This window comes from Sapajus apella, unplaced genomic scaffold (genome assembly GCF_009761245.1).
Source record: "Sapajus apella isolate SASKATOON/1434 unplaced genomic scaffold, GSC_monkey_1.0 scaffold2, whole genome shotgun sequence".
In the NCBI taxonomy this organism is placed as follows: domain Eukaryota; kingdom Metazoa; phylum Chordata; class Mammalia; order Primates; family Cebidae; genus Sapajus; species Sapajus apella.
Genome location: NW_022436942.1, coordinates 75,829,915 through 75,854,418, shown reverse-complemented (window position 1 = coordinate 75,854,418; position 24,504 = coordinate 75,829,915). Strand labels below are relative to the sequence as shown.

The following is a 24,504-nucleotide window of genomic DNA, read 5'->3' as shown; positions in this document are numbered from 1 at the left end:
CTTTTTCACCCTTCCTTCCTTCTTTCCATTCTTCCATCTATCCATCTGTGTATCCACCCTTCTGTCCAACTAACCCTTATTGAGATACGCCCCTTCTCCACTCCATCTGTGGCCATGGTTGGTAAAACAGATTGACTCTGAGTGAGGTCATTGAGCTCCTCTTAAACTCTTGCTGGGTCAGACTTGGTTCTTCTTGCCAGAGGATCTGGCCTCGTCACTTGGCTCAGTGCCTCAAGGCACTGAGATGTGCCTTGAGGTTTTGGAGATGATGGTGGTTATCTATCACCAGAGGGTTTTGATGTGTCCTCTTCACTCGCTAAGGGCCATGGTAGATGGAAATTTTGTTGGATATCTCAGGTGAAAATTGCAGCTTGGCTTCAATTTTGGCTTCTTCAAGTCTATTTCCATAGCTGTACAGATACCTGATTTGACTTGGTCATAGTGACTTTAATAACAGGTGACATCACCTGAACCCTCACTCTGTGCTGGGCCCTGTGCCAAACTTGTTATCTCATAGAATTCTCACAATAACCTTCTGACATTGGTGTTAGTGTTCTCCCCATTTTCTAGATGAGGAAACTGAGATCACTTTCTCAAGGTCACAATCAGGACTTACGTCTCCATCTCTATGACCCCAAAGCCTGTGACTTCAACCACTGAATTACACTGCCTCAGTATGGATGCTTCTTTGAATCTTCAACATTGAACATTTGCGTGGAATGAAATGCCACCCCTCCTTGCTTTCCTTTCTTCTCTGACCATGGGCAGGAAAGAGTCTGCCGATGTTTGCTGCTATAACTGGAAGCTCCTTTCTGGTCCTTGCTGTGGGCCCCTGGGGAGAGAAACATGGCTGGCATCCCAGGCACTAAGGAGACTTTGCAGGTATGCTTGGACTCCTTCATGCCAGCGAGCAGCAGGTCTCCTGAATGGTGGGGCTTTTAGGCTGTTTGTGTGAGATGCCCCCAGCGTTAAATCAACAGACTTTTCTCAACTCTCCATCCAGGAGTCTGAAAATCTGCAAGGAGGCTGTGCTCCGGCCACAAGAGGGCGCCCCACTCCCAGGCAGGCAGGATGAGAGTTTGTGGGCGGTGGGTGGGAGGAGCTGAGAGATTCCTTTTGGATGCACCTTCAAACCAAGCACTCTTAAACTCATTCCTTGGGGGGAAATGGAGGAGGGATGGGGGTGGGGTGGGGAGGTGGGGAGAGATAGCATGGGGAGAAATGCCAGATATAGGTGAAAGGGAGGAAGGCAGCAAATCACACTGCCATGTGTGTACCTATGCAACAATCTTGCATGTTCTTCACATGTACCCCAAAACCTAAATGCAATTAAAAAAAACTCATTCCTTGGGAAGGGGAGATATGTTTTCAAGCCCACCGAAAAGTTTCATTTCATTCAACTAGTACGAAGCTAAGGGATGAAGGATCCAGCAGGGAAAACCACATGGTTCCTGCCCTCAAGGAGTCTACAGTCAAGTGGAAGACAAATAATTAGAAGGGAATGTGATGTGTGCCAAGGTCTTTATCCAGAACAGTCATTTAGTAAGCATTTAATGAGCACCTACTATGTGCCAGGTTCTGTGCTGGTTGCCAAGGATAGGAAAATGAACAGCGCAGCCATTACCCTCAAAAACCAGTCTACTTGGAAGACAGCAAATTTGGAAAAATAGGAAAATGTAGCCATCAATCTGTCTATCTATCGATCGATTGATCTAGTGATCAATCAAGAGAAAGAACTGAGAAGGAGCACCCAACCCAGTCCAGGAGGGAAGAGGGAGTATTAGGGAAGGCTTCCTGGAGGAAGAACACCCGACCCATGCTGGAATGAATTAGGATATTAGGGAAGACTTCTTGAAGGAAAGGGCATCAGAGCCAAGTCATAAAAGACAAATAGGGATTTACCAGGCAAAGCAACAGAGGGTATTCCAGGTGGTGGAGGCTACATATATGCAGACCAAGGTGTGCATGTGGGCAGACATTGGGCACCACGTTAAGGAAATGGGGTCTTTCTCAGCATATGATGGAAAAGCAGGAACTGAGAGAGTGAGGTGAGGGAATGATAAGACCCCTACTCCGTGTGTAGGAGAGGACACTTTACACATGGTAACATTTGAACTGGACCATGGAGTATGTGTGGGGTTCACCAGGTGGAGGAGGGAGAGAAACAGTAGAAACACTCTGTAAGGGGCAGCTTTGCCATTCCATGGGGGCCACTCAACAGGGACTCTCCAGGGTCCCTGCCCCATCTACTTCCTCTTTACAGCATTCCTCTCTTTAGTTACACCAGAGCAAAAGGGCTCAGTGCCGGAGAGAGGGGGGCAAAGAGAAATATCCACATGGGGTCTCTGGGTGGTTCTGGTGAAAGGGTTCCAAGAAAAGAGGTGGATGAAGCAAAAGTTGAAGATTTGGGGCTCAGTTTCTTCGCCACTCCAGTGTCTCTGACCTGAGCATGTCCCAAATCAAACTTCTCAGGGCAGCTGGGCTCGGGACAGATGATGATGTGGGGTTGGGACTGACATGCAGGGTCTGGTGTGGGTGCAGCTGAGAGACGCACCCTGGTGCCACACTGCCTGGTTTCAGGGCTGGCATCGCCTTCCCCATATCTCTTCTCTCCTCATTGCTTTGGTGTCCTCATCAGTGGAGAGAGGGCAATAACACCACCTCCCACCTAAGGTTACTATGGCAAGTGAGGATGGAAAACACTTAATACAGTCCCTAGGACACGGTTGGCACTCACATGTAGGCCGCAGTAACAGTGGCTGCTGTTGCTATTATGGTGATGATTAAGCCTCCTGTTTGATAAAGCTGAACAATCTTTAATGTCTGTGTTTTATGCTTATAATTTCAGAGATGTATTCTCTCAGTTTCAGATCAAAGCTTAATCAGCACCTGGCTGGAGTGCTTGTTTTTACTGTCTCCTTTCCATCTTTTTCTCAGTATGAGAGGTCCTGTTGGAAATGGAATAATTTCACCTCCTAAGAAACTGTTGGCAAGTAAAAAAGAATCTTAAATACCTTGGGATCTATTTATTTATTTATTTCAGCATCAGACTGGGAATAACTGCTAAGGCCCTCACTTTTGTTATCATTTTTTAAATTTTATTATTATTGTTATTATTATTTTAGAGACAGGGTCTCACTATGTCACCCAGGCTGGAGTATAGCGGTACAGTCGTAGCTCACTACAGCCTCAAAGTCCTGGTCTCTGGTGATCCTCCCATCTCAGCCTCCTGAGTAACTAGGACTACAGGCATATACCTCCACGCCTGGCTAATTTTTAAGTTTTTTGTACAGACAGGGTCTTGCTATGTTGCCTAGATTGGTCTCAAACTCCTGGCCTCCCAAAGTGCTGGGATTACAGAGGTGAGACACTGTACTCAGCCCTCTTTTAATTTTTTTTTTTTAATTTTAGCAATGTATTTTATTTAACCCAAACATTTGATGCATACAAAAAATATTGTTAGTAAGGTATTGTCCTTTTTTTTCATTCTAAGCCTATTTCAGTCAAGCCTTGCCACAATTCAAGTGCTCACGTGGACAAGTAGCTCTGTTGTTGGACAGGGAACCTCTATACTAAGAAATGCCCAGGCTGTGACCTCCATTCTTGAGGGTATGGTTAGTTTCAGCCTTCCATATACATTGTACTTCTTTTTGATAGTTTCAAGTTGCGTCATAAGCTTAACTCTGATGGATACTAGCACTCATAACACTTTTCTATTAATTAATTGTTTAAATATCATACCATTACCCATTTCGGTGAGTTACCTATACATTTCCTTACCTTTGCGATTCCGTGTAAGGGAACGCCATGAATGTAGCATGTTGTAGGCAGAAGGCAGATGCTTACCCGCTGGTGGGTGAGGCCAGTGCCTGTGTGTAGGATTGAGATCAGACATCACCCCTCTCTCTTCTCTTGAATGAATCCATAACTGGCCATGGATCAAAGGCTGTGAGCTGAGGGGTCCCTGGGAGAACTCCTCTTTACCTTCCTTCCTTTTACCATTTAGAGATCCTTCAACAAATATTTAAGTTGCTGTTCTACGTGACTCACGTTGCTGGGCATGGAGTCTACAAAGAATATCATTCAATCTCCTGGGTCTTGAAGAGTCCCCAAGAGTGAAACCAAACTTTCCAGAAGCTTCCACTTAGTTTTAGCTGCAGATTCTTTCTTCTAAAGGAACTATCAGACAGATCTTCATAATATAATAATGGTAACAATTCACGTTTATACTTTGTATGAATTCACTTACCTGCATTGTTTAATCCTCTCCACAATTCTCCAAAGAAGGATTCTTTTGTAGGCAAGACAACTGAGGCTTGAGAGGTTTAATGGACTCACTCAGGGGTGGCAAGACCAGTATTTGAATCTGGGGGGTCCGGCCCCAGGATAATATAGTTCCTACAGGCTGCACCTGCTCTCCTCCAGCAACGCTGCTATGGTAGGCACAGTGATGAGGGGTGGGGCCACCCAGGGTCCCTTCCCTGTAACACTTCTGATCCCTTGCAGCTGCCTGTGATTTGGGGGAGCACCCTCCCTCCTGAACTCCTAAGGTGGGCACTGTCTGAGGCTCCTGGTAGGCAATGGACCAAGAACCAGACAGAGCTATGGGTGGGCTGGGAAGAAGGAGCCCAGCACCAGAAGTCCTGACCAAGAGGAAGCGTTTCCAGAAGAGGCACTGTGATCCTACCGAAGGCTTAATCTACTTAGATCTCTTGAAAGTCATCAGGCTTACCATCTACAGAAGTGCATTAATTATTGTTACCTGGAGGAAGGGCAGTGGATTTGGGGGTTAAACACATAGATGGTGAATGCCGCCTTGACATAGATCTAGACTCACTTGAGGACAGCCCGAGATTTGCTGTTTCTGTCAGATGGCCGATGGGCAGCTTGGTCACGAGTCGGGGGCTTAGAGCTCTGGGGAGTTGAGATGTTTAGGCAAAAGTTGTGGGATTGGAGTTAGAAGCTGAACTTGAACCCTGGCTCTCTAGAGCTTCTCTAGGGACCTGGGCAAAAAAGAATGGCTGAAATGTTTGCTTGTGCCTCAGTGTAGAATGAGCTTCTTAAAGGGACCTAGAAGAGAGAGGGCAAACCCTTTTTGCCCAGCCCTTGTGTCTCTGCCGGAAAGCCTGTGGGCTCTTCTGATTTCTCCCTGTGGATTTTGGACCCCTCATGGGAAACACAAGGCTGGGCTTCACAGCTGTAACTTTGTGCGCCTTTGGATATACTTCCTTTTCCTCTTTTTCTGTCTCCCTTTCAGAGCCAAGAAGAAGAGCAAACCCTTGAACCTCAAGATCCACAGCAGCGTAGGCAGCTGCGAGAACATCCCCTCCCAGCAGCGCTCCCCGCTGCTGTCCGAGCGCTCCCTCCGCTCCTTCTTTGTGGGACACGCACCTTTCCTGCCTTCCACCCCTCCTGTTCACACTGAGGCCAACTTCTCTGCAAGTAAGTGACCCACTGGGCTGCACTGGGGATGCTGGCTGTGCCACCTCCTTCTCCCCGGCACCTGCTATCCTCTGTGCCAGGTGCAAACCCTCTTTTCCTTATCACAGGGACTTGTGAAATGCTCACTGATAGAGCTTCATCCATCCTCTGCCCATGGTCCCCCCATCTACCTATGCTACTCATGCCCATTTGGATGATTTTGGAGGGAGAGCATAATTGACGCTGGGGAGGTTGACTGGCTGTTGTCATTGGTCTCGGGTGTGAAGGAAAGATAGAGGAAAGCAAGCAGGCATTCAGGGAAGCACCCGCCCTCTCTCTCCCTCCTCCCTGCCATCTCTCAGCTGCCTGATTACTGGATTTTTCTTGGCCGCTGTGGCTAAGGCATCTATGATTAAGTTTTGCCTTTTTTTCCCCACTCAGGTCAACACATATAACCTTTACATCTCAAAGATGTATTTGGGTTCAAATGGGGTTGAGCATGGCCTGGAGTGGTTTACTTTCTGTTCTTAAGAATTTCTGCCGGAGACAGAGTAGTTATTACTTGGAGCGGAAATGGAACTTTCTGAGGATGGAGAACTGAGGTTTCAGAAGGTGTTTAATCTTCTCTACCCAGAGGCCCGGTTTGCTGAACAGGCACAGATGTGGTCAGAGGGGCAACCCCCTGAATAAAGCCCAGCCAGTCCCCCAGCCAAGACAGCAACTTTTATTGATTGGTTGCTCAAGAGAAGGAAGGGCTCTGAGAATGTGGAAGAAATAACCCCTGGCCCTTAATTCAGCCACAGGCTGTGCACATTGTGGTGGTGTTCTGAGAAGTGATAAGACATGTTCACTGAGCATTGATACGTGCTCATCACTCACAGGGAGGGTCTCATCTAGTTGTTGCAGCAATCCCTCCTGCAGATGGATCGTTCCCACTGTACAGAAGGGGAAACTGAGGCCCAGGGACATCAAAGAACTTGCTCAAAGTCACACAGCTGTTGAGGATTTGAGCTGGGATTTGAATTCGGTTCTTTCTAACACATCACACATCATTTGATAACCATGACCCCTTAAATACCCAGCAGAATGCTTTCTCGAAATGTGGGGTTCTGTTCATTACTTTTACCTAAGGGTTCTGACACTTTGAGAATTCGACAAGATCTATTAATTCTATGCCTGGAAAAAAAGGCGCAGGTAATATCCAACATCCACCTAGATGGTTAGGCTGGGACCGAATGGTGAGCTTGGTTTATAGCCCACAGGTATATATGGCGCATCCATGGTAGGAATCAGCTGAAGGTATGGACTGATGATCCATGTGGATATCAGTCAGGAGATGGTCCAGAGACTACCTTGTCTCACTGCCCAGGTTAGGCAGGCTCCAAATCTAGCAAACTAAAATAGCACCCACTGCTCACAGGTGCACACCAGAGGCCAATTTATCAAATTTGTCCAGAGAAATCACTGCCAGACAGAGCACCCTTCATGAGGGTGGGCCTGCATGGTAGTCAAAGAGAGTGGCTCCATGAGTGTGAATGAGGAAAAGGGGAGATAGTGACATGTCCAGTGTGTAGCGATGGCCAGATGGGGCAGATGTCACAGCCAGGAACAGATACCTGGGTTTGAACCCCAGTCATTCTACTTTTAAGCAATTGCGCATGACCTAAAGTGAGTTCAAAGCCTCTGAACCTGTTTCCTCAGCTGTAAAATGGGGACAATAAGAGGCTCACCTTGTACGTGGTGGTGAGGATTGGATAAGGTCATGCGTGCCAAGCCTTCTGCACAGTTCCCAGCACACAGCAGGTGCCTAATAAATGGTGGCTTTTATGATGATGATTTATTCTTGAAGCATTTACAGCCTGTGGTCTGATGGTTAATCTGGGGCTTCTATGGCTAAATGCCTTGCAGTTTACACCCCCCTCGCCAACTTCCCCATGGCCCTAAGAATGCTCGGCATTTACCTTGGCATGACTCTGGATGGCTGCCTCTAGCAGCCATCTGTCCTTGGTCATCGCCATCCTATGAGTGAATGTCAGCATGGCCCCCTCCAGGGGTTTGACCACTGCTCTGCACTTTAGTTTTGGCCAAAGTAAAAACATCTCCCTCCTGCCTGAAAAAAACAAACAAAAAAACCAGACTCAAACATTTGAGCCCCTGTCTGTACCAAAGAGTTTTTGAGGATTCACTGTGGCTTCTAACTTTTCGTTCCTGCCCTGGTCTCCACCAAAGAGGAAAAGCTTTTCCACTGCTTGCCTATGGACAGGAGCAAAGTCCTTAATTAAAAGGCCGCTCCCAGCACTAGGAGGCACCAGGAGCGCAACTACCCCTTGGACAGTCTTGGTGTTTACATGCAGAGAAGTTGCTCTCTGATCTCCCAGAAAGAAGAAAGATAGCATTTGAGTCTCAGTGGAAGAATGAGTGTGTAACCCAAATGTGAACTGAAACCGTGGGGACCACTTCCCTGTCTGTTGATTCTAATAAGTAACAGAAACAGAGGCAGCCCGGTGTGGTGGGCAGGTTGCAGTTTGGGAACTGAGACGCTCTCTGTTGGAATCTCAGTGCTGCCTCCAGTTACCTGTGTGGCCTCTGTCTCTGCCTGGTGTGTCAGCTGCACTGTTTCAGGTAAGACTCACGCCAGTCTGTGAGGCAGGTGCTAGAATTCCCATGTTACAGATCAAGAAACTGAGGCTCAGAATGGTGCATGACCTTGTCCATGGGGTCCCTTGTGAATCCAGATCCAATCTAGCCTGCATTCCATCACTTCAATGCAGCAAGTTCCTTTCTCTGTCTGGGTTTCAGTACCCCAGAGGGTCCATTTTAGTGACTCTGAGGTCTACCCACTGAATGTTTCTAGGCAAACCTTTGACTCTTTAAGAATACTGGTTCTGGAGACTCTGGGTGGGGTTTGGGGTTGGGAGAACACAGCTACCAGGTGCCAGCTCCTCCTTCTTTGTAATGGTTCCCATTCCCCTGCCACCATGAATTTCTGGAGAGAACTCCCTGCCTTTGGGCCCTGGTGACCATCTTTCTCCTGTTGATCCAGCCAAGGGAGCCCCTGGGGCTATGTCCCTGCCAAGCTCAGTCTGTCTGCCTATTTGTCGGCTCTGGCTCTGGTCTGTGCTTTGAAGGGTGGTGACACGCCATCTTGTTACCTTATGATGGTAACACTTGGGGATAGCCTTAGGCAGATCTGGTTGTAGCGTGGCTGAACCTCACAACCTCAGGGTGCTCAGCCACCTTGAGTGAGCTGCGAGAAGGATGCCACCTTCTTGGGACTTACCCTACTCCCCTGGTCTGGGAGTGGCGAGTGGGGACAGGGAGGGAGGGGAGCGGCAGGAGCTTTTGCTGATGGAGGAATCTGTCTCCGAGGTTCACCAGTCCTTGGGGTTCATAGCCTCATCAAGCAGGGCTAGAATGAAAGACATCAGATACTTCTGTTTACTATGGGAGATCCTGACTCAAATGAACCTGCTTCCCAGAGAAATAGAGAGCAGTGGACTTACCTCTCCATCCTTGCTGTATTTATTCTGCGCTGCATTTAGGTGGGCCACCATGCTCTGGTGGTTTGGTTAGGTGCCCTTCACCATGGACCATCTTTAGTCCACCAATCTGCAAGCCTGGGTTCTCCTTGTAGTTTGTCTCTCATCCCAGCGGATGGAGGTCAGGCTGTCTTAAATCTCCTAAAGAAAGGCTACTTCAGGATGAAAGAGTGCCACCTAGATGGAAGGAATGATTGTCATCATTCATTACCAGCTGGTGGAAGTGACTTTGGGTTTAAAGCAACTAACTAGATGCTGTCAAGTCACTGGGAAAATCACTTCACTTCTTCAGTCTGTTTTCTACCCAGCAATGATGCAGTGAGGATAAAACGTTAAGTGCATGTACATTCCCTAGCATGGGGACTGGTACTTAGAGCGCTGAGTCTCAATAAAGGGTGACTTTGGGAGCTATTGCTGTATGTTACATGATGAAGTGGTTTGTAACAATGTTGAAAACGATGGTCATAATAGCAATTGGCACGTATTGTGTTGACAATGTCCCAGGCATGGGGCAAAGCAATTTGCTTTTATTATGTCATTTAAGCTCCATCATCCTCTATAAGGTAGGCACTACTATTATCCCCATTTTACAGATGAAGAAACTGGGGCTGAGAGAGTTTAAGCAGTTGGTCCAAGTTTACAAGGCCAGGAGGGAGGTGAAGTTTGCAGTCCTGTTGAATCCTCCACTCTGAAATGCTAGGGTATGAAATTACAATGTCATCGTCATTAAAACTTCCTTGTTCATCATGTAAGGAACTGAACATGCTCAGGTTTTCTCTCTGAAGCCCTTGCATTGCTGGGGGAGCGTGTTGTGTGTGACAGCCTTGCTCAAAGGATGCCTTTTTGTTAGTGTGCTGGGCTCACTTAGAAAGCAGCAACCATGCTGGGCACATTGGCTCACCCCTGTAATCCCAGAACTTTGGGAGGCCAAGGCGGGCAGATCACGTGAGGTCAGGAGTTCGAGACCAGCCTGGCCAACATGGTGAAATTCTGTCTGTACTAAAAATATAAAATTAAAATACAAAAATACAAAATTGAAAAATACTAAAATTAGCCGGGCGTGGCGGCGGATGCCTGTAATCCCAGCTACTTGGGAGGCTGAGGCAGGAAAATCTGAACCTAGGAGGTGGAGGTTACAGTGAGCCAAGATTGCGCCATTGCACTTCAGCCTGGGCAACAAGAGCAAGACTCTCTCTCAAAAAAAAAAAAAAAGAAAAAGAAAAAAAAAAGAGAGAGAAAGCATCACCCATATTGACCAACCGTTTGCTGCCCCTGCTATCCTCTGTTATTATTATTCTAGGGATCTGTTGTCCCAGGTTGCAGCCATCCCCATAGGGGCCAGGCAGTTGCAGAAAGTAGCCAAAATGACAAGCTGCAGGAAGCTCCTGCCATTCATTTATCCTGGACATCTCTTGTAGAAGATGAGGAACGACATAGTAATTTTGCCACCTGCAGTTTTCTGGGTGTTTCTTTATTAGCTGCCCATAGGGGCCAAACACTTCAGGGTAGCAGCTATGAAGGGGAGCAAGTGATTGATGGTTCCAGAACTTCCCCATCTTGGTCATAATGGCACCAGCTGGACCACAAAGCCTGGGTCTTATGAAATATTGTCCTTCATGAGGTGTCTTGAAAGACGGCAGACCCTCTGCTCATCTCCTCTCTAATCAACTCCTGCTTTTTGTCCTGGGGACAAGCTAAGAGAGAGTTGACCCTCCTTTGATCCCCTGGCCTTGTGTGTACCTTGATGCTGAATCAGAAGCGTGGTTTGTCAAGGAAGGCAGCAGGTAGCAATAAAGACTGATGGAGCTGAGCTGCCTGCTCCCAAGAAGGCAGCCACTGGAATGGTTATAAAGAGACTCAGGATGGGGGTGATTATATAATGGGGTTTAATGAGGCTTAAGGCCAAGGTTCATTACCTCCCAGAAGAGATGGAGGAGAGACTCGTGTCTTGACAGAAGTTTGCTGGCTGAACTGCAATCTTGTCTCAGAATTGGAAGATATTTTGAACAGTTTGGGTCTGACCTGACTTAGTGGTGCCAATTCCAAGGGGAAAGCATATATCCTATTGGAGTTACCCAAAGGACTTTGCTCCCCAAGAATGAGCAAATGGAAGTGCTGGGGTTGGTGCTGGTATCTCTTCTTCCCCCAGGGACTCAGCAGACACAGGAGGCACCACGTTGCCTGCCATCGCTTAGAAACTCAGGCTCCAGCAGGTTTTTAATGGGTGCTGACCACCTGCTATACATCAGGCAGGATATGGATGCTTTGCAGGCATTAAAATATATAAACCTGGAAATAAACGAAATGCTACAGAACATTCCTAATGAAAAGCATTGATCTCTTGCACTGTCCCCCCGCAATCCTGCTTCCCAGAAGCAGCCAGCTTAACTCTTTCTGCCTAGTTATTTTGATGGTCACAGCCCCAATTTAAACGAGGTTGTATCAGGGGTTCTCAAAGTGTGTTCCAGACCACCGTCAGCGGCAACAGCAGCAGCATCCCACAGCTTGTTAGAAATGCATGGAAGTCTGTTACAGTCTCTACTTTTGTGTCTGTTCTGAAATTGTCACAATAAAAAAGTAAAATGAAATAAAGATGGCAATCAGAAGTGGAGAGAATATCGTAAATGTAGTCTGACCAGCCGGTGGCCGCTAATGGCTTTGATTTAAAAAATGTATCAGCTATTTGGTTTTAAAAAGCTGTCATGGAGCTCCTCCCATCCTGATTGAATAATTCTGTATTTCATCTTGAATAAAGGATTTCTTAGTTGCCCCTGTTAAAAAAAAAAAAAAAAAGAAATGCAAATTCTTGCTCTTCCCCTCCAGCCCTGTTGAATCAGAAATTCTGGGGAGAGGTCCAGAAATCTGAACGTTGACAAGCTCTCCAGGGAGTTCTGCAGGCTGGCATTTCAGAATCCCTGGGTTATGTGACCATTTTTTTAAAGCTTTCATTTTGAAGTAATTTCAAATTTATAGAAAAGTTGCAAGAACAACACAGGGGACTTCTGTGCCCTTCTTTACTTAGATTCAGCGGTTTTTAACATTTTCTTACATTTGCTTTTTTTCTCTCTCTTTCTCTTTCTCTCTCTAGTTTTTGCGAACCATTTGGGACCAGGCTGCATACTCTCTTACATAACCGCATAGAGTTACCAATTTCAGTAAACTTGACATTGAATCAGTATTTTCACCTTGCCAGATTGGAATTTCAGCAATCGTCCCAATAGTATCCTTTAGAGCAATGTTTATTTCCGGGTACAGGATTGAATCTGAGGTCACATATTGTGTGTAGGTGTTGTACAAGCTAGAACAGTTTCTCGGCCTTTTTCTTTGCTGTGTATGACTTTGGCATCTTTGAAGAGGAGGGGTCAGTTATAGAATGTCTCTCAATTTGGGTTTGCTGATGTTTGCTCCTGGCTAGACTCAGGCTAGACGTCCTTGGCAGGATGCCTACATAAGTGCTGTTGTATCTTTCTTAGTATATCACATCTTTATAGAAAACTCCACTGTGTGGCATCAGGAGACTGAGGGTCGTTCTGTGCCCTGCACACCTGTCCCGTGAATTTCCAGGAAACCGGGAGCCCAGTCCTCAGCCTTCCTGGTGCTTCTCTGTGATGGGAGGGGAGTTATTCCAGATGTAAGTTTTTCTCAATGTGCAAGAAATTAACACAGAAGATAAAGCCTGGATGTAAGCAATTTCCCTTACTGCACATGTGTCAAATTGTCAGGATTCATTTGAAGGTGTATCTATTAAATATCTTTATGTTTCAAGGAAGTTTTCAACCTCTTGTTTTGTGTATTCATTTCCACTCCTGTTTATTGAGGTAAATTTGGCCTTGTCATGGGTTGAATTGTGGCCCCAAAAAGCTGTGCCCAAATCCTACCCCACACACCTGTGAATGTCTCCTTATTTGGAAATAGGGTCTTGGCAGGTGTGATTGAAGGGTCTTGGCAGGTGTGATCGAGTTAAAATGAAGTCATTAGGATGGGCCCTAGTCTGGTATGACTGGTGTCCTTTTAAGAAGAGAGAAATTTGGACAGGGATACCAGGATGGCACCAGGTAAAGATGGGGGCAGAGATTGGAGCGATGTGTCTACAAGCCAAGGAATGCTGAGGATTGATGGAGCCGCCGGAAGCCGAGAGAGAGGCATGAGGACATGTTCTCCTTCAGATCCTCCAGAAAGAGCCAACCCTGCTTTGAGAACCAAGAACCCCGTTGATCTTGGACTTCTGGCCTCTAGCACAGTGAGAGAATAAACCTGTCTTGTTTGAAGCCACCACTTAATTCAGTATTTCATTATAGCAGCCTTAGGAAACCAATGCAGACCTCCTCCTCATTTTCCAAACAAAAATAAGAAAAGGCAGTACCAGGGTCAATCTGTATAACCATGGCAAGTCAGTACCTATTCAGAGTCTCAGTGTCACCTGAAATGCCAGCTGGAACAGGGCTTGTTCTCTGAGTGACCTGCCGGGTTCTGAGAAGTACCTGAAAAGTGAAGCAGCCTGATGTGGGGGAGAGAAGGAAGAGATGAGGCGTGGACAGCTGCTCTCCGGCTCCAGCAGCTGTGGCCCTGTGGAGATGTGGGCCCAGTACTGCCAGATTGTTTGATTTTTTTCATAAGTTGGAGATCCTGACTTTTACAAGAACTCTCCCATTTGAAAAATGTTAGCAACCGATTATACATTCTTTGACACCGTATAAGCCCATGCTGGATAACGCCACAGGTTTGCAGGTTATATTTAGTTTGGGGGCTTTTAAACTCTGTTCTAGGATAGATGACAGAGCTGGAAGAGGCCTCAGAAATCACTGAGTCCAGTCCCTCACTTTACAGGTGGGGAAACTGAGGTCAGAGAGTGGAAAGGACTTGCCCAGGGCTATAGAGCTGGGGCTTGGACCTGAGCCTCCTGATGCCCAATCAGTGGCTCTCACCATTATGTCAAGAGAGTCACAGAACAGCATTCTCTGCTGCTACTCAAAGTGCTCATCAGCAAGCTGGTGGAAGTTCAAAGGAAGTTAGCCGTGTCTTTGTTTAAATGGTGATACTTTTTGTGTGTATGGAGGGCTGCTGAAGCCTGTGAGCATGAGCTATGCATGTGTGTGTGTAGTGTGCATGGGTGTGTATGTTCCATGAGAGGTGACTTCCAGGTTCTCATCATCAGTCTTCTCTTGTTCCTGCCTACACATTGTATACTTCTTGCCTTAGCAAAAAACAGTGTGGGCTCAGCATGCAATAGACATCCTCAGACCTTTTGTTACGATTGCTCTGACCAGGAATTGTGGCAACCAAAATTGGTAGGTAAGTGGTTGGCGTTAGAAACCAGGGGTGCCATTTGTGTCTGTTGGAGTTAAGTCCTGATCCTTGGTCAGGTACACGCTGTCAGAGTGGGCAATGCCGTTCCCCCTCATCGGGACCTATGTCTGATTGTTACTGCCTTTGTCCCAGTAACTCCGCTTTTGAGCATCAGCTGATTTCAAAGCAAGAAGTAACCTTGCTATAGAACTGTGCGGTGTGCACTAGGCATTTGTATTCCTTATCCACACCCCTGCATCCGCATTCTGTGGATGAGGAAACTGACATTCCAAGAGGGGAAAATTCCAGGCTGGAAGTTACATAGTGCATGAAAGGCAAGACTAAAAACCATAATGCCATCAGACACCAAGTTGCATGCTTTTTCTGCACATGTTTGGCCTGACCTCGTTTCTGTGAAGTGGTAAGGTTGTGGGGGTTTGGGTTATTTCAATCAAATTTACCCTCCACCCCAGTAAGCTCGGTCTTCTGGCAGCCCCGTCTTGCCCATCTATCCAGTTGGATAAAACTATATTTAGGTGTGAACTTTGACCCTTCTTTTCCAGGGTGCCCTGTCTTCCACATCTTGTTGAGTGAGGCTTCTAAATCAGGGGTCAGCAATCTTTTTCTGTAAAAGGCCAGATAGTAAATATTTCCAATTTTGCAGGCCATATGATCTCTGTGACAATGACTTAACTCTGCCATTGTAACACAAAGCATCCAGAGACAATGCCATAACAAATGGATGTGGCTGTGTTTCAACAGAGCTTTACTTACAGTAACAGGTGGAGGGCCAGATGTAGTTCGTGGGATGTAGACTGTGACTTCTGACCTTCCACTTTTTTCCTTCTCCTCCTCCATCACCACCACCCTGGTCCAAACGATCTAATAGTTTCCAAATGAATCGTCCTGTATCCACTTTGACCCAGTTCCAATCCATTGATGTAATCCTCCCAAAATGAAAATCTGGCTCTCAACCCCTGATTAAGATAAGACTCTACCATGATCTCCCACTGTTCATAAGCTACAGCCCAGATCCTTAACATGTCACATCAGACCCTGGCTGGCTCCGGTGCTCTCTCTAGCTTCATTTTTCTCTCTCTGCCCCGTCACATGAATTCCTTCAATGAACTATGCTCTCTCTTGCCGTGAACTCTCCGGCTACTGGACACCCACTCATTATTACCACTTCCATGTGAATTACTGTTTCCTTGGGAAAGCATTGCCTGCCATTCTATTACGTCAGTTACACCTTTTCTCATCTCTGTACTTTTCTTCAGAAGCACTTATTTAGCACAACGCGCAGGCATCTATGTACTTACATGAGTGTTTGTTTCATACCTCATTCCCCTGATATCCGTCCCGTGAAGGCAGTGACTATGTCAGGCTTGTTCATCACTGGGTCTGGCATGGAGCCAGCACACACAAATAGTTTTGAATAGGCAACAGTAAACATTTTTTTTTTTTTTTTGAGACGGAGTCTTGCTCTTGTTACCCAGGTTGGAGTGCAATGGCGCGATCTCGGCTCACTGCAACCTCCGTCTCCTGGGTTCAGGCAATTCTCCTGCCTCAGCCTCCTGAGTAGCTGGGATTACAGGCACGTGCCACCATGCCCAGCTAATTTTTTTTGTATTTTTAGTAGAGACGGGGTTTCACCATGTTGACCAGGATGGTCTCGATCTCTTGACCTCGTGACCCACCCGCCTCGGCCTCCCAAAGTGCTGGGATTACAGGCTTGAGCCACCGCGCCCGGCAACAGTAAACATTTTTGAGCATTCACTTTGTGTCCAGCACTATGAACCTTCAGCTGCTCAGGATCTAGATGGCAATGGACAAAGAATTCTACTTGTTGCCCTCCAGAGCTGCAGGGCTGTCTGGGCTTGGCTTCGCCCAGTCAGGAACTGAAGTCTCTGAATTTTGATGCAGTCTTTGGGTTTTTGGATGGTTCTCCTGCTTAACTGACCAGGGAAGCAAGTTACCAAGAAAAACTGCCCCCAGACCATTTCCATTTTGTTGATTCAAAATTAAGCAGCTCTTTATCACCGCATGGTGGTGATGGTGATTGGGATTCATGGTTCCAAGTGATAGGCAACCCAACCTAAGTGGTTTTTTTTTAAAGTATAAAGGTAACTTTTTGATACCTGTAATTAAAAGGTCCATAGGCTGTGTAGGCTTCAGATATGGCTGTATCTGGGGGCTCTGTTCATGTTGCGACTTAGTCTCTATCTCTCACTCCTGCTATTCTTTAGATGGCTTCACTTTTATGCTCTCTATGGTGGCAAGATGGCCCCAGCAGTCTCCCCGATTCCAGTCCATAGTGGCAGAGTAAGATTGTTTAGATCTAAGATTCACTCTGAATCCACAGGCTTGGCTGTATACTCATCTCTGAACCAATTAGCAGAGCCAGAGAAATGGGATGGACTTACTGGCTTGATCTGGGCCATGCTCTTTGCCTATGGGCTTAGAAATGAAGAGTTTTGCTGTATTAGTCAGGGTTCTCTTAGAGGTACAGAACTAATAGGATATATATTATATAAAAAGGGAGTTTATTAAGTATTAACTTACATGATCACAAGGTCCTACAATAGGCCGTCTGCAAGCTTAGGAGCAAGGAGAGCCAGTCCGAGTCCCAGAACAGAAGAACTTGGAGTCTGATGTTCAAGGGCAGGAAGCGTCTAGTGTGGGAGAAAGATGTAGGCTGAGACGCTAGGCCAGTCTCTCCTTTTCCACATTTTTTCTACCTGCTTTATATTCGCTGGAAGCTGATTAGATTGTGCCCACCAGATTAAGGGTGGATCTGCCTTCCCCAGCCCACTGGCTCAAATGTTAATCTCTTTTGGCAACACCCACACAGATGCACCCAGGATTAATACCTTGCATTCCTCAATCCGATCATGTTGACACAGCATTAGCCATCACAAGTACACCCCAAGTCAACTTGAACCCATACACATCTCCTGATATCATACATAATCTCCAAATAAAGACATTAGGGAGGTCATAATTACCTCATAACACAACTGTCCTTCATGTAACCAGAAACGCACCAAACCTCCAACCCAAATACTATTACACAAAGTCAACAATGCTTAATTCTGATAGCCAGTCAATACATCTTATGTCATATGATAATGGAAAAGGAAATAAAATGAATATGTTTTTTTAGTACAAGTGTATACATGTGCAAACATGTTTTTAACAAAAGAAGGAGAAAATACGCATGACAGTTACAGTTCTCGTTTCTGCAGCTGGTCATGTGGTCGTAGCTGGTATTGATGATTACCTTCTTCCACTACCCATTCTGTATTTCCTTTGCCTTCAGCAGGCACCTCAGCAAGTCACGTTCTTTTTTTTTTTTTTTTTTTTTCCTGGTGGAGTGATCCAAACCTTCATTCCTGAAGGGTCTGTGTCGTTTGTAGTCCTGCCTGGATTGGGCAGTTGTAGTTTCCTATCAACCTTAATCACAGGGCATGGTTTCATGGGTCTCCTGTATTCCATGCATACTCTTCCTTACCTCCATTGTGGAGTAGTAGACTGGTTTCATGTGACAGTCTGAGTGAATCACCCCAGCCAACACTGTAACTAACTCCCTTCTTAGCCTGTTGACTTAAAGGTAGGAGGAGCTGAAAGCATCCAGGTGGCAATCTGAACTTCCAGTTTAGTGGAATCATTGTGTCTCCCAGTGGCAGCGTTCCTCCATCTGGAACTAACACCTCTGGGCCAGCAGAACATAATGCTGCAGGAACAGGAAGCAAAAATTTTGCAAGTGGGGCACTAGGGTGATGGTGAGTGGTGCCACTTCCACCCCTTGGTTCCTGGACCCATGAGTCCTGGCTGTGGGGAAACAGTGCCATATATTGGACACTGATTCAGAGCATACACGGCCTTCTGGAGAACTTTACCCCACCCCTGCAAAGTATTGTCACCTAGTTGGCATTGTAATTGTGACTTCGAAAGGCCATTCCATCATTCTGTCAATCCAGCTGCTTTGGGATGATGGGGAGCATGGTAAGACCAGTGAATTCCATGAGCACGAGCCCACTGCCATACTTTAGCTGTAAAGTGAGTGCCTTGGTCATAGGAAATGCTGTGTGGAATACCATGATGGTGGATAAGGCATTCCGTGAGTTCACGGATGGTAGCTTTGGCAGAAGCATTGTGTGGAGTGTCTATTTCATTGAGGACAAACCTCTGCCCTTTCTATAATGGAAAAAGTCCAGTATAATCAACTGGTCACCAGGTAGCTAGCTGACCACCCCAAGGAATGATGCTATATCGAGGTTCTCAGTATTGGTCTCCACTCCTGGCAAATTGGGCACTCAGCAGTGGCTTTGGCCAGGTCATCCTTGGTGAGTGGAAGTCTGTGTTGCTGAGCCCATGCGTAACTTCCATCCCTACTACCATGGCCACTTTGTTCATAGACCCATTGGCTGATGACAGTGGTGGCCAGGGAAGGAGGCTGAGTGGTGTCCACGTAACGGGTCATTGTATCCGCTTGATTATTAAACTCTTCCTCTGCTGAAGTCACCTGTTGGTGAGCACTCACATGGGATATAAATATCTTCACAGTTTTTGACCACTCAGAGGGTTCCATCCACATACCTCTTCCCCATATTTCTTTGTCACCAATTTTCCAGTTATGCTTCTGCCAAGTCCCTGGCCATCCAGCCAAACCACTGGCTATAGCCCGCAAATCGGTATATAATCACACATGTGGCCATTTCTCCTTCCAGGCAAAGTATGCAACCATGTGCACTGCTGGAAGTTCTGCCCACTGGGAAGATTTCCCTTCACCGCTGTCCTTCAGGGATGTCCTAGAAAGGGGCTATAGTGCTGCAGCTGTCCACTTTCGGGTAGTGTCTATGTCTCATGCAGAACCATCTGTGAATCAGCCCCTAGTTTTCTCTTCCTCTGTCAACTGATTATAGGGAACTCCCTGTGAGGCCATCAGTGCAGGCAGAGGGAGAGAAGACAGAGTGGCAGGAGTGGTGACCATGGGCATTTGAGCCACGTCCTCATGTAACTTACTTGTGCCTTCAGGACCTGCTTGAGCCTGATCACGTATATACCACTTTCATTTGATGATGGGATGCTGCTGTGCATAACCCACTTTATAGCTAGGTAGGTCAGAAAGCATCCAGTTCAGGTTGCCTGGTGACTTGATGACCCATTGTCAAATGTTCAGCCTCCACCAAAGCCCAGTAACAGGCCAAGAGCTGTCTCTCAAAAGGAGAGTAGTTATCTGCAGAAGATGGCAGGACCTTGCTCCAAAATCCTAGAAGCCTCTGCTGTGATTCACCTATGGGGGCTGCCAAAGGCTCCACACAGCATCCCTTCCTGCCACTGACAGCTCAAGCACCATCAGATCTGCTGAGTCATATGGCCCAAGTGGCAGAGCAGCTTGTACAGCAGCCTGGACCTGTTGCAGAGCCTTCTCCTGTTCTGGACCCCATTCAAAACTGGCAGCCTTTTGGGCCACTCAATAAATGTGCTGGAGTAACATACCCAAATGAGGAATGTGTTGCCTCCAAAATCCAAATAGGCCCACTAGGTGTTGTGCTGCTTTCTCGGTTGTAGGAGGAAGCAATGCAGCAACTTAGCCTTTACCTTGGAAGGAGTATCTCGACATGTCCTACACCACTGGACCCCTAGAAATTTTACTGAGGTAGAAGGTCCCTGAAGTTTAGTTGGATTTATTTCCCATCCTCTGGCATGCAAATGTCTCACCAATAAGTCCAGTGTGTTTGCTACTTTTTGCTCACTGGATCCAATCAATGTAATGTCATCAATGTGACGGACCACTGTGATATCTCGCAGAAGCGAAAGGCAATCAAGTTCTCTCCAAATAAGATTATGACACAAAGCCAGATAATTGATATACCTCTGAGGTAGGACAGTAAAGGTATACTGTTGGCCTTGCCAGCTGAAGGTAGATTGCTTCTAGTGGACCTTGTGGACAGGAATGGAGACAAAGGCATTTGCCAAGTCAATGGCTGCATAACAGGTACCAGGAGATGTGTTAATTTGCTCAAGAAATGAAACCACATCTGGTACAGCAGCTGCAGTTGGAGTCGCCACTTGGTTAAGCTTACAATAATCCACTCTCATTCTCCAACATCCATCTGTCTTTTGTGCAGGCCAGATGGGAGAGTTGAACGGGGATGTGGTGGGAATCACCTCCCCTGCGTCTTTCAAGTCCTTGATGGTGGCACTAATCCTTACAATCCCTCCAGAGATGCGATATTGTTTTGATTTACTATTTTTCTAAGTAGAGGCAGCTATGATAGCCTCCATTTGGCCTTTGCCACCATAATTGCCCTTGTCCTACCAGTCAGGAGCCAGTGTGAGGGTTCTGCCAGCTGCTAAGTATGTCTTTGCCAATTATGCATTCTGGCACTGGGGAAATGACCACAGGATGAGTCCGGAGACCCACTGGACCCACTGTAAGTCAGACCTGAGCTAAAACTCCATTAATTACCTGACCTCCATAAGCCCCTACTTTAACTGCAGGACCACAGTGATGTTTTGGGTCCCCTGGAATGAACGTCAGCTCAGAGCCAGTGTCCAGCAGTCCCCGAAATGTCTGATCATTTCCCTTTCCCCAGGGCACAGTTACCCTGTTAAAAGGCTGGAGGGCTCCTTGGGGAAGGATGGGAGAAAGATTCACTGCATAAATTGTTGATAATGTAGTGGGGTCCTTCCTCAAGGGACATGGCCTCGCCTTCATGCAAGGGCTTCTGTGTCTGTAAACTGGCTCAAGTCTGGAAATTGATTAGGGGCTGTGATTCTGCTTTTATAATCCAAATTAGCATTTTGTCCATTTGACCTAGAAGTTTTCTGTTTGTATAATTTAAGTAGGAATAAAGAGGGCTTCCTATCAATTTCACTGCTAGGAACACTGTAATTAGTTAGCCAAAGCCAGAGCTCTACATGAGTCAAACTATTATTTTAAAAAAATTATTGTTACTTTTTAATTTTTCCATAAGCTATTGGGGTACAGGTGGTATTTGGTTACATGAGTAAGTTCTTTAGTGGGGATTTGTGAGATTTTGGTGCACACTTCACCCAAGCAGTATACACTGCACCATATTTGTAGTCTTTTAATCCATCACCCCTCCCCACACACACTGCCCTCTGAGTTCCCAAAGCCTACTATGTCATTCTTATGGCTTTGTGTCCTCATAGTTTAGCTCCCCTATATTAGTGAGAATACGCAATGTTTGGTTTTTTTATTCCTTAGTTACTTCACTTAGAGTCAGAGTATGCTGATTGCCACTTTGCCTCTGCAGTCTATTACGGTAGTTACGCTCACCTTGCCTTTGACAGTTAAGTGCCACCACTTGACCCCTGCCACTTTGTGATCCAATTATTCCCATTGTATTTAAATTTTGTAGTTGAGTGACTGCAGCTCCACAGTTAGATCTGACATACAGAGAAGAGCAATTACAGGGCTCTTCAAAGATGCAGGTGCTGCCCTCACAAATCTATTTCACAAGGCATTAGTCAAGGGTATATCTTCTGGACACTCCGAGCTGGGATGAGTAGGTTTAAAATGACTAATCCACTCCACCATCCCCGTCTCCCTAAGCCTTTGGATCTCTTCCTCTGCATTAAACCAAGGAAGATCAGGCGTTTCCAGCTCACTCACAGTGGGCCATCTTTTAATCCATATTTCAGCTAACCAAGCAAATAAACTATTGGAACCTTTTTTTTTTTTTTAACTCCTTAAGCTGCAACATTAAATGCAGAGTTTCTATTTAGTGGGCCAAATCAATACATTCAGCCTGATCCAACTCTGTGTTCCTTCCGCCAGTATCCCATACACTTAATATTCATTCCCATGCCTGTTCTCGATTGCTGGAGAACTCATGTAAACTCAAACTTATATAAATCAGAGAACTCAAACCGTTCTTTTTGAGTGTAGTGCACCTCCTCATAGGGCACACTCTCAACCTCACCTCCAGGGGCCTGCTATAACTTGAGTCTAGCTATAGGTCTAGAAGCAAATAGGCTGTTGGGGGTGTCTCCTGAGGAGAATCAACATTATTTTGCCTGGCAACTGCCTCAGGGGAGGTCATGACTGTTCTCTCAGGCAGTGCAGGGTTTATCTCCTCAGACAAAGGTGGAAAGGCTGATGGCAGCATGGGTCAGGGAGGGGATATTGCCACTACTAGGGATGGGGAAGTTGTTCCTCCTGGCAAAAAGGGTTCATCAAAGTTTACAAACTCAGTGTCCCCAGGTTCATCAGCGTCCTCCCACAAATCCCCAATTCAAGTTGCAGGCTCTCATTCTTTTCCAATCAATGTCCTCCCTTTAACAGTAGACACTTGGCAAGGCTGTGCATGCATCTTTTGTTGCAGGTCAGCCACTCACATGATAAGAGCTTATGTCTGTTTTCCCACAATTACAGCTCTTTCTCCACAGGAGATAAGACTCTCACTCAGGGCAATCTTAGCAGATTGGTGGCTCAGTTTCTAAAGCTGGGATACAGAATCTATGAGTTTATAATTTTCTTTCATCACTTTGTCTACTGAACTGAGGAGCAATCAGCCAGCTTCAGTATGTTCCTGGTTCTCCACATATGTTCAAAGTTATTATGTATAGAGTCACTAAACTCCTTGCCTCTCATGAGCGGTGAATCAGGAGTGTCAAATGCATTCATTTTGCATAACTCTCTAAACCGTTCATGCCAAGGACAATCAGTGTTCTCCATATTATTAGAAGTAGAGTCCTTAGCATTTTTGGGCCTGTTCATATTAAGCAGCCAACTCCAGGAACTCCAGAACCAACAAAAGAACTCCATCCTTAATATTCTGTTTCTCTAGAACCACTTCTGGTACCAAAATCTGTATTAGTCAGCGTTCTCTTAGGGGGTCAGAACTAATAGGTTATATATATACATACACACACACACACACACACACACACACACATATACATATATAGATATAAAGGGGAGTTTATTAAGCATTAACTTACACAGTCACAAGGTCCCACAATAGGCTGTCTGCAAGCTGAGGAGCAAGGAGAGCCAGTCTGAGTCCCAAAACTGAAGAACTTGGAATGTATGTTTGAGGGCCGGAAGCATCCAGCATAGAAGAAAGATGTAGGCTGGGAGACTAGGCCCATCTCTCCTTTTCACATTTCTCTGCCTGCTTTATGTTACCTGGAAGCTGATTAGATTGTGTCCACCAGATTAAGGGTGGATCTGCCTTCTCCCATCCCACTGACTCAAATATTAATCTCTTTTGGCAACACCTACACAGACACACCCAGGATTAATATTTTATATCCCTCAATCCAGTCAAGTTGACACTCAGTATTAGCCCTGGCATTTGCCTGAAAGTGAGAAGGAATTCTGGGGAGGCTGACAACCAGTGTTCACTAGAGCAAGCATGACTAATGTGGGGTCCCTGTCTTTAAAGGCTTTGAAGAGCACTCCTCCAACCCCAGGCCAGATCGGCTCATGATCTGAATTAGCAGGCTGTATCTCCACCATTGTACAGAAACCATTTCAGTTCCCTGTTTCTGTTGAGCTGTGTTCCCCAGTGGTCCTTGGAAAGGAATTTCTTTTTTATCCTATCCCCTGACACTCCTCTAGGAAGCACACAGCCTTCGAGGGAAAGTTAATCATGCTACCAAGTAGAGACTCAGCCTCACTCCCAAGGCAAAGCCATGGCATCCTGGCTTTGCCCAGGCAGGCAGTTGAGAGTTGGACAAGCCTGGGTTCAGATCTTATCTCTGCCATGTATGTACTTGACAGCTCCCAGCCTCAGGTTCTCCATCTTTAAAATGGGTGCCCTATCCCTTTCTCATGGATTGATTATTAGGATGAAATGAAAGGATCCTAAGCACCATACCTGCTGCATAGGAAGCAGTACCTAAGTGTTGTGGTTGCTGATACTGTTGTATGGTGTTTGGATTTAGATCAGGTTTTAATCTTCATTGGTTTCTGCTGGACATCACCCCACCCTACACCATAGCTGAATGCAGTGATCAGTATTGATTGAATTTCTGAAATGTAAAATAAGATACTGAGTATCAGGGAGGAGTCAAATAAATGTACCGTACAGTCCCTGACCTCAGTGATCTTGCAGTCGAATTAGTTAGAAGCCCTTTAGGATGCAGGCAAAACTCTGGGCCAGGAGTTGGGAAATCTTGATTTTCCTCCCAGCTGTTACCCCTGGCTGTATGGCTCTTGTTAAATCACTCAGCATTTCAGAGCCTTGGTTTCTTCATCTGGCAAATGTGCATATTGATG

General features: G+C 46.1%; 1 protein-coding gene across 4 annotated transcripts in view; it reads left to right on the top strand.

Annotated features, from left to right (window-relative positions):
- The window catches only part of KSR2 (kinase suppressor of ras 2), a 531,211-nt gene that overhangs the window by 306,195 nt on the left and 200,512 nt on the right, over positions 1-24,504 (top strand). For all 4 annotated transcript variants that reach the window (XM_032241015.1, XM_032241004.1, XM_032241019.1 and 1 more), the window contains exon 5: positions 5,258-5,442. In XM_032241015.1, coding sequence (XP_032096906.1) covers positions 5,258-5,442 — 185 coding nt within the window. The remainder of the gene's footprint in view (positions 1-5,257; positions 5,443-24,504) is intronic.